The following is a 17,775-nucleotide window of genomic DNA, read 5'->3' on the forward strand; positions in this document are numbered from 1 at the left end:
ACAATTTAATGGATAATCCAATAAATAATATGAATAATACTCTGTATAATTACTGTAATTGTTGGTTTTAGGGTTGTGGTAGACGTTAATAAAATACAAATAATAGGTAATTTGATTAATAACATATAAAATAATTATAATTATCAACAAGAAAACAAAGACAATAACAAAGGAATCAACCCTAGTAACAACAAAAAGCAGAGAACTGAGCTGAGCAAAACAACAAAAAGATGCCATGAGGTTTACCACAGAAATTGACACTCGAGTGCGACGAAGTGAACAGTCACGTGACGTAATCTCGCAATGACGGTAATTATTATGCCATGGCGTGAACAGCCAGTATATAATGGCGGTGTGTGTGTGTGTGTGTGTGTGTGTGTGTGTGTGTGTGTAATTAGTGATGCTGGTAATTGTGGGATGAGCGCTGGCTGGCTCCAGAGACGCAGGCAGTGCCATGCAGAGAAGCGCCCGCCTCATACCCACCTGTGGCCGAATCCCCCAGTGTGCGTCCCGGGTAGGCTGTTTAGTGACGGGGATGAGGAGAGGAAGAGACGGTGAGAGATGAGAGGATGACAAGAGCAGGAAAAGTGCAGGAGAGGGGGAGAGAGAGAGAGAGAGAGAGAGAGAGGGAGAGAGAGAGAGAGAGAGATCTAGATAGTTATAAATGAATCATTGTAAATATACTGATTGTTATGCTCCATATTTATGGAATGAGCTTCAAGATATATCACTTATGAAATCTGTACCATCTATCGCTATATTAAAAATATTTTAAAGACTGTCAATTAAGAGCAGGGCACATGTTTTAACAGTTGATTATGGTTTATATTGTTTTTGTGTGTGTCTATGTGTCGGGATATGTATTTTTGTAACTCTGTCCTGTCTTGACCAGGACTCCCTAGTAGAAGAGATATTGTATCTCAATGAGTCATTCCTGGTTAAATAATTAAATAAATAATTAAATAAACCAATGAACGGACTAAAAAATAAATGTCTAATTAAATATTATTTATTATCATTAGTTGTATCGTAAAATGTTGATTGTTTAATGTACAGTTTATTCTCATTTATTATTATTATTTTTGTAGATGTAGTTTTTTTAATACTACAATTTACTGTGTTTACTATGTTCACTTGGTAAAATACCCACTGCTTATCAAGTAGCCCATTATATATATATATATATATATATATATATATATATATATATATATATATATATATATATATATATATATATATATATATATATATAAACTAAGAGGTAACGTGTGAACATATTTATTATATTATATTTTATTTAAATCAGCTATATATGTATGCACAGTCTAAGTTATAATTATTAGCCCCCCTGTCTATTTTTTTTCCTCAATTTCTGTTTAACACTGAGAAGATTTTTTTTTTTCAACACATTTCTAAATATAATAGTTTTAATAACTCATTTCTAATAACGGATTTATTTTATCTTTGTCATGATGACAGTAAATATTATTTGACTAGATATTTTTCAAGACACTACTATACAGCTTAAAGTCACATTTAAAGGATTAACTGGGTTAATTAGGTATAATAAAGGTTTGTTCTTTAGACTATCGAAAAAATATAGCTTAAAGGGGCTAATAATTTTGTTCCTAAAATGGTGTTTAAAAAAATTAAAAACTGCTTTTGTTCTAGCCAAAATAAAACAAATATGATTTTTTCCAGAACAAAAAATGTTTTCAGACATACTGTGAAAATTTTCTTGCTCTGTTAAACATAATTTGGGAAATATTTAAAAAAGAAAAAAAAATTCAAAGGGGGGCTAATAGTTCTGACTTCAACTGTATATATTGCTATATATAAATATACTGTATATATTGTTTCTATTTCATTATATATTATAATTGTTATTACTTTTTACTCCACCCCCTATCCGCCCGCCCCTGCTATGTACACTTTGGCTAGATGTACCCATGTATGTTATGCAAATTAAGTGAATTGAATTAACACAATTAACTGGGAGAGAGAGAAACAGAAAGAAAGAGAGAGAGAAGAAAGACAGAAAGAGAGAATGACACTTTTCCTGAGCAGCAGGATGAGCTGAAGTGAGTGTGTGGATTATATGAAGACTGATGGACATCCAGATACACTGAGTTCTAGAAGAGATGGTGCTGTTACTGAGCATAAACTGAAAACAAATCCTGTACTCAATCTCAGAAAAAAAAAGGTCTTGAATATATACGAAAAACACAACCAACAGCAATAAAAATGAGATTAAATATATTGGTTAATACAAATATTTCAGCTTATTTCACAGTCAAATGTAAATAATCACAGCACTCTTCCAGAATACTTTCGTGGGACCAATTTTCTTCAAATGACATACCAAAAATGTTCCTGCTTTTTATATATATATATATATATATATATATATATATATATATATATATATATATATATAGCTGTTTTCTCAGGCGTATTTGTTTATGTTCAGTTGTATAATATTAAAAACAATGACAATAACCTATTTATTACCCTAAAACTGAAATCACTGAACCTACACAAAGCAGCTTAAGAGAAATGCTAATTTTAGAAGAAATGTAAGATGATGTTTAAAGGCTTTTCTATCTATCTATCTATCTATCTATCTATCTATCTATCTATCTATCTATCTATCTATCTATCTATCTATCTATCTATCTATCTATCTATCTATCTATCTATCTATCTATCTATCTATCTATCTATCTATCTATCTATCTATCTATCTATCTCGGCATGAATGAGTACACCCCATTTTAAAAATTAATGTTTATTGCAACCCGGGCTCATTGTGGAAACGTAGTCCAGCGGACGTTTCTGGAGGCCGCGGAATACGTCCCGGCGGGTACGTACCACTGCAGTTTTTGTTTTTGCAAATTCGCGAGAGGCCGCTGTTGTGCGCTTTTTCGCACCTCAGACGCCTCTCGCGAGTGCGGTTCGCGCCCGCGGTGTTCTCGCTTGAACCCACCAGAGGCCGCTGTCCGACTGACCGGATGACTGACTGCGCGACCAGCCAATCGGCCGACCCGCCCTCCTCCTTCCCCGAACCCAACCAATTTTACCGATCGACCAGCCCGCCCGCTCGCTTCCCTAAACCCGATCCACAGTTTGCTAAAAGCCGTCCAAAAAAATAAAAGCCCTGATTTTCGGATTTCGCCGCGTTCTTACCCTGTCACGAAACTTGTTCACTTAATTTTTGGGATTCTGTTTTTGTCTTACCTGATTGCTGGAACAGCTCTTCCCCGGACTCGAAACTGGTCGCCGTGGTCGACTCATCTCTGGATCTCGAGCCTGCCGATGTACACGGTGAGCTGAGTGGACAAACGGGTTGAAACGGGGAAGCCCTCCACGAGGTAAGGCAAGCGCGAAAGGGAACCGCGTCACACCACCCCGCAGCGTTCGCTTGAAAAAAATAAACGCAGCCGTACATACCCCCCAGGGACGTATTCCGCTGTCTCCAGAAACGTCCACGGGACTACGTTTCAGAATGAGCTTGGGTTGGTTTATTCATTTCTCAGTGAATATAGGTAATGTTTTTTAATGCATTTAAACAAAACCGAATTTTTTTAACAGATATATTTATTAAAATAATGTTTTAGTGACCAAACATATTTAGAAATTGAAAGATAATACAATTAAATTCAAGCAAAATAAATTACAACCTAAAAAATTTCAACTACATTCTTTAAATTTGATTTTTCTTTTCTTTTCTTGATATTTCAGTCCTTTTTTAAATTTGTATTTAATATTTTTCTATTACACATAAATTTGCGTGTACTAGTTTTTGGACCGTTATCGCAAGTTATTTTATTAGATAAGCTGCAGATTTGGCTTCAGTACTGACTAATCTGCATATGGACAAAAATAATATTGTATAGCTTCCTATCTATCTATAACACATATAATTAAATTAAACTAAATTGGTGTATACCACTATTGTTAAAGTTTTAAACCTTATTCTTGTAAATAAATACATTTCTGACTAATGCAAAATACAGAAACACTATATATAAAAACGTTATTTCTTCTAATAATTAAATAAATGATTATGAAATTGAATGGAATGATATTATGCAGCACTGTTTTGTAGTTAGCTGGGGACTTTTTTTAGGCACTGCGTAATATCATTGTGCCTGCTGCAGCCATGGTACAGCAGCAAAGTAGCTTGATTATTACTCCAGAATAAGAGAATAAGAGTATAGGTCCTACATCAAACTAGAAACTTTTAATTTTCTGTCAGTGTCAGGACATTATGTGACTACAGAACTGTCGGGCTTTAAATGGAAAAGGGATCAAAACTCATGTTTATTTTTGAGTGAGATGCTAATAACCTAATCTGATTCAATCATCTATGCTAAGCTAAAAGTGCTCCCGCCAGACTCGAAGATGGGCTGAATTTATTAAAAATGTTTAGTGTTTCTTTATGTCTAATTACACTCTAAAAAAACGTTGAGATATTTATTTAACCCAATGGTTAAACATATTTGGTGCTTTTTTGGGTTATTTTTTTTTTTAACCTTTTTAAGTTATTTTTTAAGAACTCAACCAGTTTAGTTAGATATTTGGTGCTTTATTGGGTTATTTTGAACCTTTATTGTGTTTTTTATTTAATAACTCAATTAGTTGGGTTAAAAATGTAAATTTCAACAATCAACTGATTTAACTGACACAGAAAGGCTGTATTAATATGTGTTGTTATGTGTTATGTGTTGTTTTTGCGTTATAAAGTTTATTTAGGCTATAACACAAAAATATTGTTGTCATTGTTTATCAAATGACCTCTTCGTGTCATTTTTTATATCTGTTTCACTATCAAATACCAACTTTTAGAAGCGTTTGGATGTGGTTAAACTGTATTGTACACTGTGGACACTGAGTGAAGCCTGCTGCAGCTGCTGGACAGCCTCTACCGCACAAAGAGCACAGGGTTTTCTGCCTGCACATTTTATACCTGTCTGCACTTTGTTCTGTTTCGTCATTGTTTGTGATTCTTGATTTATTTTAACAAAAGTGTCTGGAATTTAAAATGTAACGGAAAAACACTTTAAGGGCCCTATCATACACCCGGCGCAGTGTGGCGCAAGGCGTGGCGCAGTAATCTTTTGGTAGTTTCAGCTTGGCGCAAGAGTCGTTTTGAGGCGTTGCGCTACGCTGTTTATAGCAAATGCATTAGCGCTCATTTGTGCACTCATAGGCGTTCTGGTCTAAAAAGGAAGGCGTTCTGAGGTGGACCACTGGCGCGTTGCTATTTTGAGAAACTATAATAGATTTTTCATTAGACCAAAACTAACCCAGTCTAAACTCCGGCGCAGAGTTGCGCCTCGCTTACGCACTGCTTAATACACACAAGAGAGCAATAGGCAAATATCTTTACATATGAAAAAATTTAAATATTAAGGATATATATAGGATATAATAAGAATAGATATAGAATATAAATATAAAGGATTAAAATATTACAAAACATATTATTTTCTAGCCTACATAAATATGAAAAATCACTGCTTTTATGTCTTCATCTCGGGAGGCTTTTTCAGTTCATTCTTAACAATTTGCTTTTGTATAATGTTATTATTATTAGCAGTATTATTTATTATATCCTTATTTATATTAGTTTTATTAAAAACAAGCTTAGATTTGCCCATCTGCAAGTTTTAGACCATATGGGGCACAGCATGTGTTTTAGGATATAACTCAGGTTTTTGAGCACATTTTGTTATTATTATTCATTTATTCGTTTGCTGGAAATTAGAACTGAATTTAGAAATAGTTTTGAAACGAATATTTGCGCTTAACAAACAAAATTATTTACAAATAGGCTAATTGATGTCTGTGCGTAAAGGTTTCCCTATCCAAGAGCGAATGTGAAAGTAGTTCCATTATCTCTCATTCTCACGCAGTAGATGCTCTGTTTAACAGTTTTCTGTTAAAAAACTGTCAACTGTTTGCTTGTGAAGTGCTCATTTTTTTCCACTTAGACTTACTTTGCGTCCTGTAAATAGCGAATGCGCTCTTGGCGCGACGCAGCTGGCTCTTAAAGGGAATGGGAGATGAGACTCTAATTGGTTTATTCTTAAAACACACCTATAACTCATTAAGAAAATAAACTCAACCCTTTTAGACCATGCGCCATGGCACAAAGCAGGTTTTCCCGTCCTTAAATTAGCAAAAACGCATTCTGACATTCCCTGAAAGCGTTTGCGCCCTGCGTTTGGGCTCTGCGCATGGACCGTCAAAATAGAGCCCTAAGTATTTTTTTAACTGCAAGTTAATTATTTACATATTCATACTTATAAATAGTAGTACTAGTAATAGTATAGCAATATAAATACTAGTCGGATAAACAACATTTAATCAAAATAACCTAATGCATTGGGTTAAATTATAATCCCCAATGCATTGGGTTAAAATAACCCATAGTTGGGATGGTGCTATAATAACCTATAGCTGGGTTAAATGTTGTGGTATTTTTAACCCAACTATTATAACAGAGTATGTTTGTTTGATATTTGAGAACCACTGCAGCTCTCTTGGATATCTGCTTTCAGCTTTTCTCTGCCTCTCTCAGATCAGATGTGAACAACAGTCAGTCATTATTGTGGTGAGTGTTGGGTTAAATACCATGCTGAACCACAAGAGGGCAAGCTTGATCTCAGTGTTTTCATGTTTTCATCATGTAGGGTTATAGCAGGACCATCAAAGTCGCTCAAGAGCATCAAAGTCACCTTGAAGAGGACAAAACCTGACCTGAACTGCTCAAATTCACACGCAAATTACTAATATCTGATGCTGGATTTGCTTTTATATAGCTCAGACTCACAAACTGCTAGTTAGATTTACAGACGGTTGCTGTAATATAGCAAGTATAGCACATTCAATTAAATAAATAAATTAAGAAAGATTGAAACAGTATTTAGGCTTTTTTCCAAAATGTTTAAATAAATAAAATAAGTTTTTTTTTGTATTTAATAAATACAATGTTTTGTATTTTGTGAGTCCGTTTAAAGGCATATATAAAGAGATTAGCAAAATATTAGACCTGTTTAAATTATATCACCAGCAAAAAAATATTATTATTATTATTATTTTATATTATTATCATTTATTTATGAATTTTGGACAGCCTTGAAATATGTTGGTGTATTTTAAATAAATTATTAAATTATTTTTTAACTAATAAATAAAATACAGTGTATTATATCCATTTAAAGGTTTGAATTTAATTATGCAAAACAAAGATTTATTTATTTATTTAAACATGCATATGCAGATTAGAAAAAAACTTTGACCCGTTTAAATGTAAACACCAGTAAATTTATTTATTTATGTATGTATATATGTATGTATGTATGTATTTATTTATTTATTTATTACATTTTTTTAACAGTGTTGATTATTATCTGTGTGTATTTGGCATTATGAAGCACTTTTGGTCAACCACAGTTGTTTTTAATTAAAACAATGTAAAATATCAGTTTAAATGATGTAAATAAAATATAAATAAAACAAAAATATGTAAATTAAAAAAATTATAAAAAATTAAAAATCTAAAGACAATTTTTAGAAATAAATAAATAAAATAATAAATCTGACAATTAATGCTAATATTTAATATTCAATTAGTTAATAAGAAATCTTAGTAATTAAATCAATCAAACTAATAACTAATAGTAACATTAATAATAATGAGTAATAAAAATAATGTCTGTTTATCCATCCATATATCTGTCCATGCATCTATCCATCCATCCATCCATCCATCTATCTACAAATAAAGTGGTTTATTTTTTGTGGTTCACTCTAGTATTACTGTTGGCTTATTATTTGGGATGGTGTAGCATGTGCCATATTTGAAAGTGTGTAAGGTACATTATTGCTGATTATCTGGAAGTATGATGCTAATGTAGAGCAGCAGAAGCTCCTCTTTTAAAGAATGAAACGATGAAAGGCAGAGGAGATGTTGAAGAGTTCTGCGGCACATCAAACTCTTACATAAAGAACTGCTGATTGCTTTCAGATGGAGGCTTCATTCCTCCGGCTCTGTGTGTGTTTGTGTGTGTGTGTGCGCGTGTGTGTGTGTGTGTGTGTGTGTGTGTGTGTGTGTGTGTGTGTGAGTGTGTGCGTGTGTGTGTGTTTCTGCCCCCGCGAGCAATCCAGCTGTGGTGTGCGAGACTCAACAGCAGAAAACAACAACTCTGATGTAGCGTTTTATCATTAACTACAACTCAAACTGGAAAAAAATTAACATTACAAAGTCGTTGTTTTTTATTAGCTGCTGAGGCATTTGATTCTTATTCAAAATGGATTTATTAGTATTACAGATACTAAAAATGACTAAAAACTAAAATGACATGAAAATATAATAATAACAATAATAATAATAATAATAATAATAATAATAATATAAAAAAAAATCTCAAATTAAAATGCTTGAAATTGTGGAAAAAAATATTACATAAAATAAAAAAAATAAAAAAATAAGTAATATAATATAAGAATTAAAAAGAATAAACTTGCATTGCTAACTAAAACTATAAAAATACAAAATAAAATCATAATTTAAAAGAAATTTAAATAGATAGATAATTCAAATATAATATAATATAAAAGAATATAATATAATAAAAGAATATAAAAAATCTATATTAATTTGAAATGAAATTTTAAAAAAAATGGTTCGTAAATTAACTAAATAAAGAAATTAATATGGAGAAAAATTCAAAAACTAAAAACCTAGAAATTGAGAAAAACTTATTATATTCAAATATGTCAGATTATTATGATAAATATAATATAATATAAATATAAGCAATATAACATAAGTATATAAAAAACAATTTAATATAAAATATCTATCTATATATCTATAGATAGATAGACATTTAAAAATCCTAAAAATATGAACCAAAACAAAAACAAAAAACTCAAACATTATTAAAAAATAATATATACAAAAAACTAAAATATTTGATTGTTACCAAAGCTAAAACAAAAAATATATATATATGTATTAAATAAAATAAAACTATAAAACAGCAGAACGTTTCAATTATTTCAGCCAAACACACCTTAACTATAAGTTTATATTAAAACAGGTTAACTACACCTTTTAACATGAACTAATAATAAAAAACAATTAAAGAAATTGTTAATCTTTTTCAATATTAGCTTTGACACTAAAGCATTATTAAAATCACAAAAAATATCAGTTCGTATTGTTAAATGCAGTGCGATGAACAGTTGTTTTCTTAAGAAAGGCCTAGTCATAGCCCTAACCCTAACTAATTGAGCATTATTAATAATATTTAATGCATAAAATAATGTTCACTAAGGAGACTTTACTATAAAGCAGAGCTAAAAACACAATAATAAATGAATCCTGCAGTATTTCCTGATATGTTATAGACCAGCTCTGGTGTATCTGGAGCTTTGAGAGGGAAAGAAAGATACTCATATGAAAGAACCACATTTGTTTACAGTCAAATCTGAACTAATAATAAAACATGAGCATGGAAAGACATTGATATTTGGTTCTTCCTTATGAATATGAGGATGAAGACTGAATGGGTGATTTTAGATGATGGAGAAATGATGAATTCACTGTGAAGAAGCCATCAACATTCATATGATGTTAATCTACACCCAAAAACAAACATTTTGGGCCTAAAATTGAGATTTATTCATTTCAATTGTGTATGCAACGTCCCTCCATTTGGATTACACAATTTGTTGTAATTAGATAATAATTAATATGCTTAAAATAAATAACTAGGCTTATATAATCATAAGTAATTAAAAAAATTGTACAAGTGCATTCACAATAAACATATTTATGTTGGTTCTAAACAGCTTAAATGTGTACGGTTTGAAAAAATATATATTTATATTCTTTAATTATACAACAATATGCATCGTTGTAAACTTATAATTGTGAAGTTGTAAAAAAAAAAAAAAAAGTTGATTATAACTTGACAACGATTAACCCCGATTACACATTACACATCCAAAGTAAATATACATTTTTTCTTTTTGCCCGTAAAAAAAGCAGGGCTTTATAACAAATTGAATGTAACACAAATGGAAGGAAACTGAAACCCATAAATCTCAAACATGAGCCTAAAAACATATATTGACAGTCGGACAGCGGTGTAAAACAGTAATTACCCGAGATCTCGTGTTGTCGAAGCTCGTTGTATTTGTAGGCCTGCTCCATGGGCCTGATGGAGTTGTGGTAGATCTTCCTCAGCCTCTGTAAAGCAGCTAAAAGATGGAAAACACACTATAAACACAGCAGAAGTTTCAGCTTAATAATACAAATTTTGTTATTATTTAAGATATATTCATTTACTTGATTTTCAAAACAAAACAAAAAAATATGAAATAAAATAAAACATCATAAAATAAAAACAAAACAAAAAAGCAGCTGAATGAGGGAAAACACAATAAACACAGCAGAATTTTAATATCAAAATTGTTCTAATTATATTTTGTGATTCATTTACACGCAAGATTATCAAAACAAAACAAAAGAAAAAATATAGAACAAACATCATGAAATAACAAAACTAAAAGAATGCAGCTGGAGGAAATCACACAATAAAACAGCAGAAGTTTGAGCTTAATAGAATTTTTGTAATCCTTGTGTAATTTATTTTCATTTACCTGGCAGGGATTTTCAAAACAAACCAAAACACAAAAACAAAACAAAAAATATAAAATAAAACATAAATGCAGCTGAAAGAGGTTAAACATATAATAAACAAAGAAGTTTCAGCTTAATAATAGATTTTTTGCTATTTTTTTTTCATTTTTATTCTTTTTTATTTACTTGCCAGGAGATTTTCAAAGCGAAACGAAAAACAAATCAAAACAAAACATAAAAAATAAATGAATAAAACATAAAACAAAAACAAAACAAAAAATATAAAACATAAAAAACATAAAGCAAAAATATAAAACATGGAACAACAAAAACAAAACCATAACAAAAAATAAAATAAAAAAAAAGTAAAACAAAACATAACAAAACAAAAAATAAAACAAAACATGACAAAACAAAACAAAAAATAAAACAAAACATAAAACAGAAACAAAAACAAAACAAAAAATAACAAAACAAAAAAATACAATAAAATATAACATAACAAAACAAAAACAAATAAATAAAATATAAAACATAAAACAAAACAAAATAATAACAAAACAAAACATAAAAAAGCAAAGCATAAAACAAAAAGCATAAAACAAAACAGAAACAAAACAAAAACATAACATAAATCATAAAACATATACAACATTAAAAACCAAACAAAAACATGGACCAAAACAAAAAATAAAATACATAAAAAACAAAACAAAAAATATAAAACATAACAAAACTTATAAAGCATAACAAAACAAAAACAAAACATGAAACAAAACAAAAACAAACAAAAAAATAAAACAAAACATAAAAACAAAACCAAAAATATAAAACATATAAAACATAACAAAACAAAAACAGAAAAACAGAAAACAAAACAAACAAAACTAAACATAACATTATAAAATAACAAATAATTGCAACTGAAGAAGGAAAATTAAACACAGCAGAAGTTTCAGCTCAATAATAGATATTTTGTAATTATTTTTGTAATTAATTTTCTTTAACTTGCCAGGGATTTTCAAAACAAAACAAAAATATATAAAACATAAAATCAGAACAAAAAAAGCGCAGCTGAAGGAAGAAAACACACAATAAACAGCAGAAGTTTGAGCTGGACACACACCAGGGGAAACACTGCAGATGGGCTTGTGGATAAAAAGCATTTGGGAAGGAAATGAGAGGAGACAGCAGCGTAAACAAACCTAGAAACACTCTGAGGTTAGCAATGGATCCGTTTGTTGGAAAAACAACTTTCTCCTGGTGGCTAAAGCGACTTCTAGCCTGAATAATAGATTGCTGCTGTCTTTTGTAGAAAGTTCGGTTCACTGGATGCAATGACTCAAAGTGTTTTCATGCTCCTCGCAAAGTTGTTGTTTTTAGGTTTAGGCAATAAGTAGTTTACTTTAGGTAGTTTTAGTTTTGGCATAGTGATTCTAAAATATTGTTGTATTGTTTCATTGTTGTATTTTTAAGTAGTTTTAGTTTTAGCATCAATACTCCCGTGGTTGTAAAATAAAATACAATGAAAAATATTAATTGAATTAATTAAATAAATAAACAAATAAATAAAAATATTTTGTTGCATTTAAGTAGTTTCAGTTTTAGCACCACTACTACTGTAATTGTAAAATAAAATACAACTTAAAAAAATAAATAAACAAAATTAATTCAATAAATAAATAAATAAAATGTTGTTGTATTTTAACTAGTTTTAGTTTTGGCCTCAATACTACTGTGATTGTAAAATAAAATACAATAAAAATAAATAAATAAACACAATTAATTAAATAAATAAATAAATAAATAAATAAATAAATAAATAAATAAATAAATAAATAAATAAATAAATAAATAAATAAATAAATATGATGGATTTAAGTAGTTTTAGTTTTAGCATCAGTACAACATTGATTGTAAATTGTATTTACAGTGAGTAAAATAAAATAAGATAAATGTAATTGAATTAAACATTGGTTTTATTTTTAAGTAGTTTTTGTTTTGGCATCAGCACTATGCTGATTGTAAAATAAAATTAAAAAAAATAACAATAAAATAAAATTAATTGATTTATTAAATTAAAATTTGTTGTATTTTTAGAGAGTTTTTGGCATCAGTACTACGGTGATTGCAAAATAAAATAAAATAAAATAAAATAAAGACAGAATTAAATTAAATTAAACATTTGTTGTATTTTTAAGGAGTTTTAGTTTTGGCATCAGTAAAACAGTGATTGTAAAATAAAATACAATTAAATAAATAAATATAAAATAAATAAACTAAATTAAAAAATGCAGTATTTTTCAGGTAGTTTTAATTTTAGCATCAGTACTACAGTGATTGTAAAGTAAAATACAATTAAATAAAAAACTAATAAATGAAATTAAATATTTGTTGTATTTTTTTAAAGTAGTTTAAGGGGCCAATCACACTGAGCATGTTTTTTTTTTATGCGTTGCAAGACACCTTTTATAAATGATTTACTAACAGCAACCAGTGTTTTGCACGCTGTTTATGTGCCCTGCGCGCCATGTGTTTTAACTTCCTGCTACACTTCTTGTTTTTGCCGATGCGTGCTGTGCACTCGCAGTTGAAAAAGTCAACTCTGAGTGGAAAAAGCAAGTTATGTCAGTCGCGTCTTTGTCATTTTCCAATCAACTGAGAGCAGAGTGATTGTCAAATAAAATACAAATAAATAAATAAATATAAAATAAATATATTTATTTGTTTATTTATATTTTGTTTCCGCTGACCTGCCTGCAGAGTGTGTAGTCAAGACGACTACAGAGACTTTTGAGAATGGAGGAGAGACTTGTGGTTGCTGAGTTGAGTTATCCGGTGCTGTATAAAATCACAAATCTTGAATATTAAAATACTATACATTTTTAAAATTATATTAATTTCAACAGCAACACTCGCGCACAATACGCAGCTGTCACCAGTCATTTCGTAGCAACATTAAAATCGCACCGCACTTTTTTTCTGGTCAAAATAAAAGGTCAGAGTGGCGCGTCACACGTTTTTGGAATTGAAAAGCGCGTTCGGTGTGATCGGCTCTTAATTTGGCATCAGTACTAGGGTGATTGTAAAATAAAATAACATATGTATCATGCTATTTTTAATAGTTGTTTTTTGTTCACTAATTTCACTAGTTTTGACATCAGTTCAATGCTTTGAGTGATTGTAATTTCAAAAAACAAAACAATTACAGTTACTTTAATATACATTTTGCCACCTCAGACGCTTCTGTACTGTGCTTTTAGTTTAATATGTATTATATATATTTGCATTTATAAATATTAGGTGACTTTTATATTTATTATATATTTGTATTTACAAATAGTTATCTATTTTTATATTTAGTGTATATTTTACGCGTGTTACGCCACATCAATCATTAATGTGCTCACCAGCATAATCTCCAGCTTTCTCATCGGCCGCGAGCCTCAGTGTTTCCTCGATGTGAGATCTGTCTCTCAGGATGGAATCCAGAACGACTTCGTCCTCTGAGGAGAAATCAAAGAGACACCAGTTAAAGTCGCCATGACAGGACATAAGACTGTGCTGTTTAACCATATCGTGACCTACTGTATATCCACTTGATCAGTCATCAGCCTATACCAATAACAAATTGTTGTCATGAAATAACATGTCGCTAAAATGTTTTTACACGCTAAGCAAAGAGCTTAGAATGACCAAGAGGCGACACTCAATAGAACGTTCCATTGCAACAGCAGCGCCCAGCAACAGCCATGGATACTGCCATTTTGGAGTGAAAGTGATCGGCCGTCCATTGGATCTCATTACTTTCGCGATGACAAGCAGCTGCTTTGTTTTTTATTTATCTATTTAAAAAGCGCATTAAAGCTAAGATACAACCTGAAAGACGACAATACAACACTTATTATCACAATCATCAGCACTTTTAATAGTTCATTTTACAGACTTGTAATATGCTGTTGTTCTATTGGAGTTTTCATTCTGATGGCCGCCTCGCCCTCTAGTGGCTGTTTCCCAAATTACACTAGAGTGTCGCCTCTTGGTCATTCTAAGCTCTTTGCGCTAAGAACATGTTTTGAAGATTTTACCTGCTGGTACACTGTTATATGTTGATAGTATGTAACACTATGCAAACATAAATATAAATCCTCTTATTTCTTCTTTGACATTGCATGACTAACATGTTCATTTTTGTTTATTTTAGCATCGCTACCCTGCTGAAAAATCCAGCTTAAACCAGCCTAGGCTGGTTGGCTGGTTTTAGCTGGTCGAGAATTTTAGAGAGGAGACTGGTTTTAGAGAGGTTTTGGCCATTTCCAGGCCATTTCCAGGCTGGTTTCCAGCCATTTCCATACTGGTCTTAGCTGGTCAGGCTGGGAGATGACCAGCTAAAACCAGCTTGACCAGCCTAGCCAAGCTGGGAGTCCAGCCAAAATCAGCTATATCCAGCTTAAACCAGGCTGGTCAAGCTGGTTTTAGCTGGATTTGGCTGGTCATTTTCCAGCCTGACCAGTTAAGACCAGGCTGGAAATGACTGGAAACCAGCCTGGAAATGGCCAAAACCCCTCTAAAACCAGGCTGGTCAACCAGCTAAAACCAGCCAACCAGCCTAGGTTGGTTTTAGCTGGATTTTTCAGCAGGGTAGTTAGTTTAAATTTTTTTAAACATATTTGAAAACATTGCTAGCATGTTTTAGCTTCCCTAAACTAAATGAACCTTGGCTTTTAAACAAATTAAATGAAAACAAAACTTTTTTGTAGCTACTCCGTGCTAGCCACAAATTAACCAAGGGTTTTGCTACTACTTGGTAAGCTAATATGCAAATTCATAAATAAAAGAAGCACTGCACTTTTTACCTCATATTCATTTGCTCATATTCGATCAGTGCGTATTTAAAATATGTTTCGTGACCATGTCGATTTTGGGATGTAATTCATAAGCAAGCTGACATGAGCAATAACAAATAAAAGTAAAGCTTTCCTCATCCTAGCGCTTATGAACACAATTATTTACCGTCAACATTTGTCTGGCGCACTCCTCATCAGGGAATGGTTATACTAATAATGTCACACTATTGATATTCATGCGACAATCTTACCCGTTGTTCACAGATATTTACCCACAATGCCTCGGGGTGTTCCTGCCAGGCTGCTGTTATCAGGACCGAAGACATAAATGGAGCCTAATGGGAAGACATGGTGTCTCCACATTTATATTTAGCATCTCTGCCATTCATTCCTCATGTAACAGCAGCACCATGTCTCTTTCAGAGAAAGGAGACGAGGAAAACACAGCGACATCCATTACGCTTCCTGTTTAACCTGACAGCTCAATTTGGTTTTGACAGTATCAATCTGATCTGTCTTATTTTAGAGTATCAAAGCTAAATATAGCAGCAAATGCTGGTCAAGTGCAGTGCGGCCTTGGCTTCATAAGCATGTTGGCGTGTATGAGGGACTTCCTGGTTTCCTAACAAGCTAATGCTAACTATGGAAATGGTCATTAACAAAACTAATTGGATATTGTCACATGCTCAGCATTTTATTACTACATGTAGCCTACAAAGACAAACCGCAGAATGACAGTTGCTAACATTTAGCTATTTATTGATCAAAACTAATTCATTCTTTTGGCTAATTTGGCAAATTAGCTTTTTTTTGCATTATAAAATAGCATATTCTTAACACAACTGGTTTCTTTATAACTAACATATATATTGGTAGTAAATTTAACACATGGCAAACATTTCTAATATGATTAACACATTGTTAGCATGTATTATCATGCTCGTTGTGTTGCTAAAATGATTTTACTATATTTAAGATGTTTCAGTATTCTTTCTGGTTCAGTTCAACGATGAATTTAGATGTTTACTTTGCTCAAAGGGTTGCTAGCATGGGGCTATCATGTTGGTAGCATATTGTTTATGTTTTAGGATGTCAAACATGTTTCCAACATGAACATCAAATTGCTAGCATGAAACATGGCTACAAGCATGTCACTCATGTTTTGCTAGCATGTTTTTAAACTGAGTCTAACATGTTGCTAGCTTAATTCTAAGTTATTTAACATGTTGTTAGCATAATTTAGCATGTTTTTATATGGTCAACACTATGGTGCTAGCATGCATTTACATGTTTCAGTATACTCCATGTGTTGTAAGCATGAGTCTTACATGTTTATCATGTCACATCTGTTATGTCTATGTTGCAAAGATGTTAGTCGTGGTAAAACATCACAATGCTAGCATGTTTATTAGCAACACATGACTAAATATTTTTCTTTCAGCAAAGATGCATTAAATTGATTGTGAGAAATTTGCAGCATAAATACAACATGTTGTTAGCTTTATTCTAACATTTACCATGTTGTTAGCATCATTTAGCATCTTTCCAATATGATCAACACACTGCTAGCATGCATTTATATGTTTTAAAATGTGTTAGCATATTCCATGTGTTGTTAGCATGCGTCTAACATGCTTATCATGCTGCTGATACATGTTTTAGCACAACTAACATTTTTTCAACATGTTCATCACACTGCTAGTATAGACAAACATGTTTGTTAGCAACACATGGCTATTTTTCTTTTAGCAAAGATGCATTAAATTGATTAAGCAATATGTAGCATGTGTCTAACATGTTGCTAGCTTAATTCTCGCATATTTAACGTTTTATTATCACTATTTAGCATTTTTCTAATATGGTCAACACACTGCTAGTTTTTGCCATATTTCAGCAAATTCAACGTGTTGTTAGCATGAGTCTAACATGTTTATTATGTCACTGACACATCTTTAATGTTTTACCACGATTAACATCTTTAAAACATGGACATCACACTGCTAGCCTAAATTAACATGTTTGCTAGCAACACATGGCTAAAATACCTTTCTTTCAGCAAAGATGCATTAAATTGATTGTAAGCAATGTGTAGCATGAGTCTAACAGGTTGCTAGCTTGATTATAGCTTATTTAACATATTGTTAGCACCATTTAACATTTTTCTAATGTGGTCAACACACTGCTAGCATTAACTTACATGTTTTTAGCATGTTTCAGCATATTCAATGTGTTGTTAGTATGATTCTTACATGGTTATCATGTCGC

General features: G+C 31.4%; 1 protein-coding gene across 5 annotated transcripts in view; it reads right to left on the reverse strand.

The window, feature by feature from the left end:
* The window catches only part of srlb (sarcalumenin b), a 67,065-nt gene that overhangs the window by 14,821 nt on the left and 34,469 nt on the right, over positions 1-17,775 (reverse strand). For 3 of the 5 annotated variants that reach the window (XM_087242606.1, XM_087242607.1, XM_087242604.1), the window contains 2 exons: positions 14,074-14,169; positions 10,186-10,281 (listed from right to left, as the gene is read on the reverse strand). In XM_087242606.1, the coding sequence (XP_087098732.1) occupies positions 10,186-10,234 (49 nt within the window). In that variant the 5' untranslated portion in view covers positions 10,235-10,281; positions 14,074-14,169. 5 annotated transcript variants of the gene reach the window in all.

The sequence above is a fragment of the Danio rerio genome, chromosome 3, assembly GCF_052040795.2.
Source record: "Danio rerio strain M-AB ecotype USA chromosome 3, GRCz13ab, whole genome shotgun sequence".
In the NCBI taxonomy this organism is placed as follows: Eukaryota; Metazoa; Chordata; class Actinopteri; order Cypriniformes; family Danionidae; genus Danio; species Danio rerio.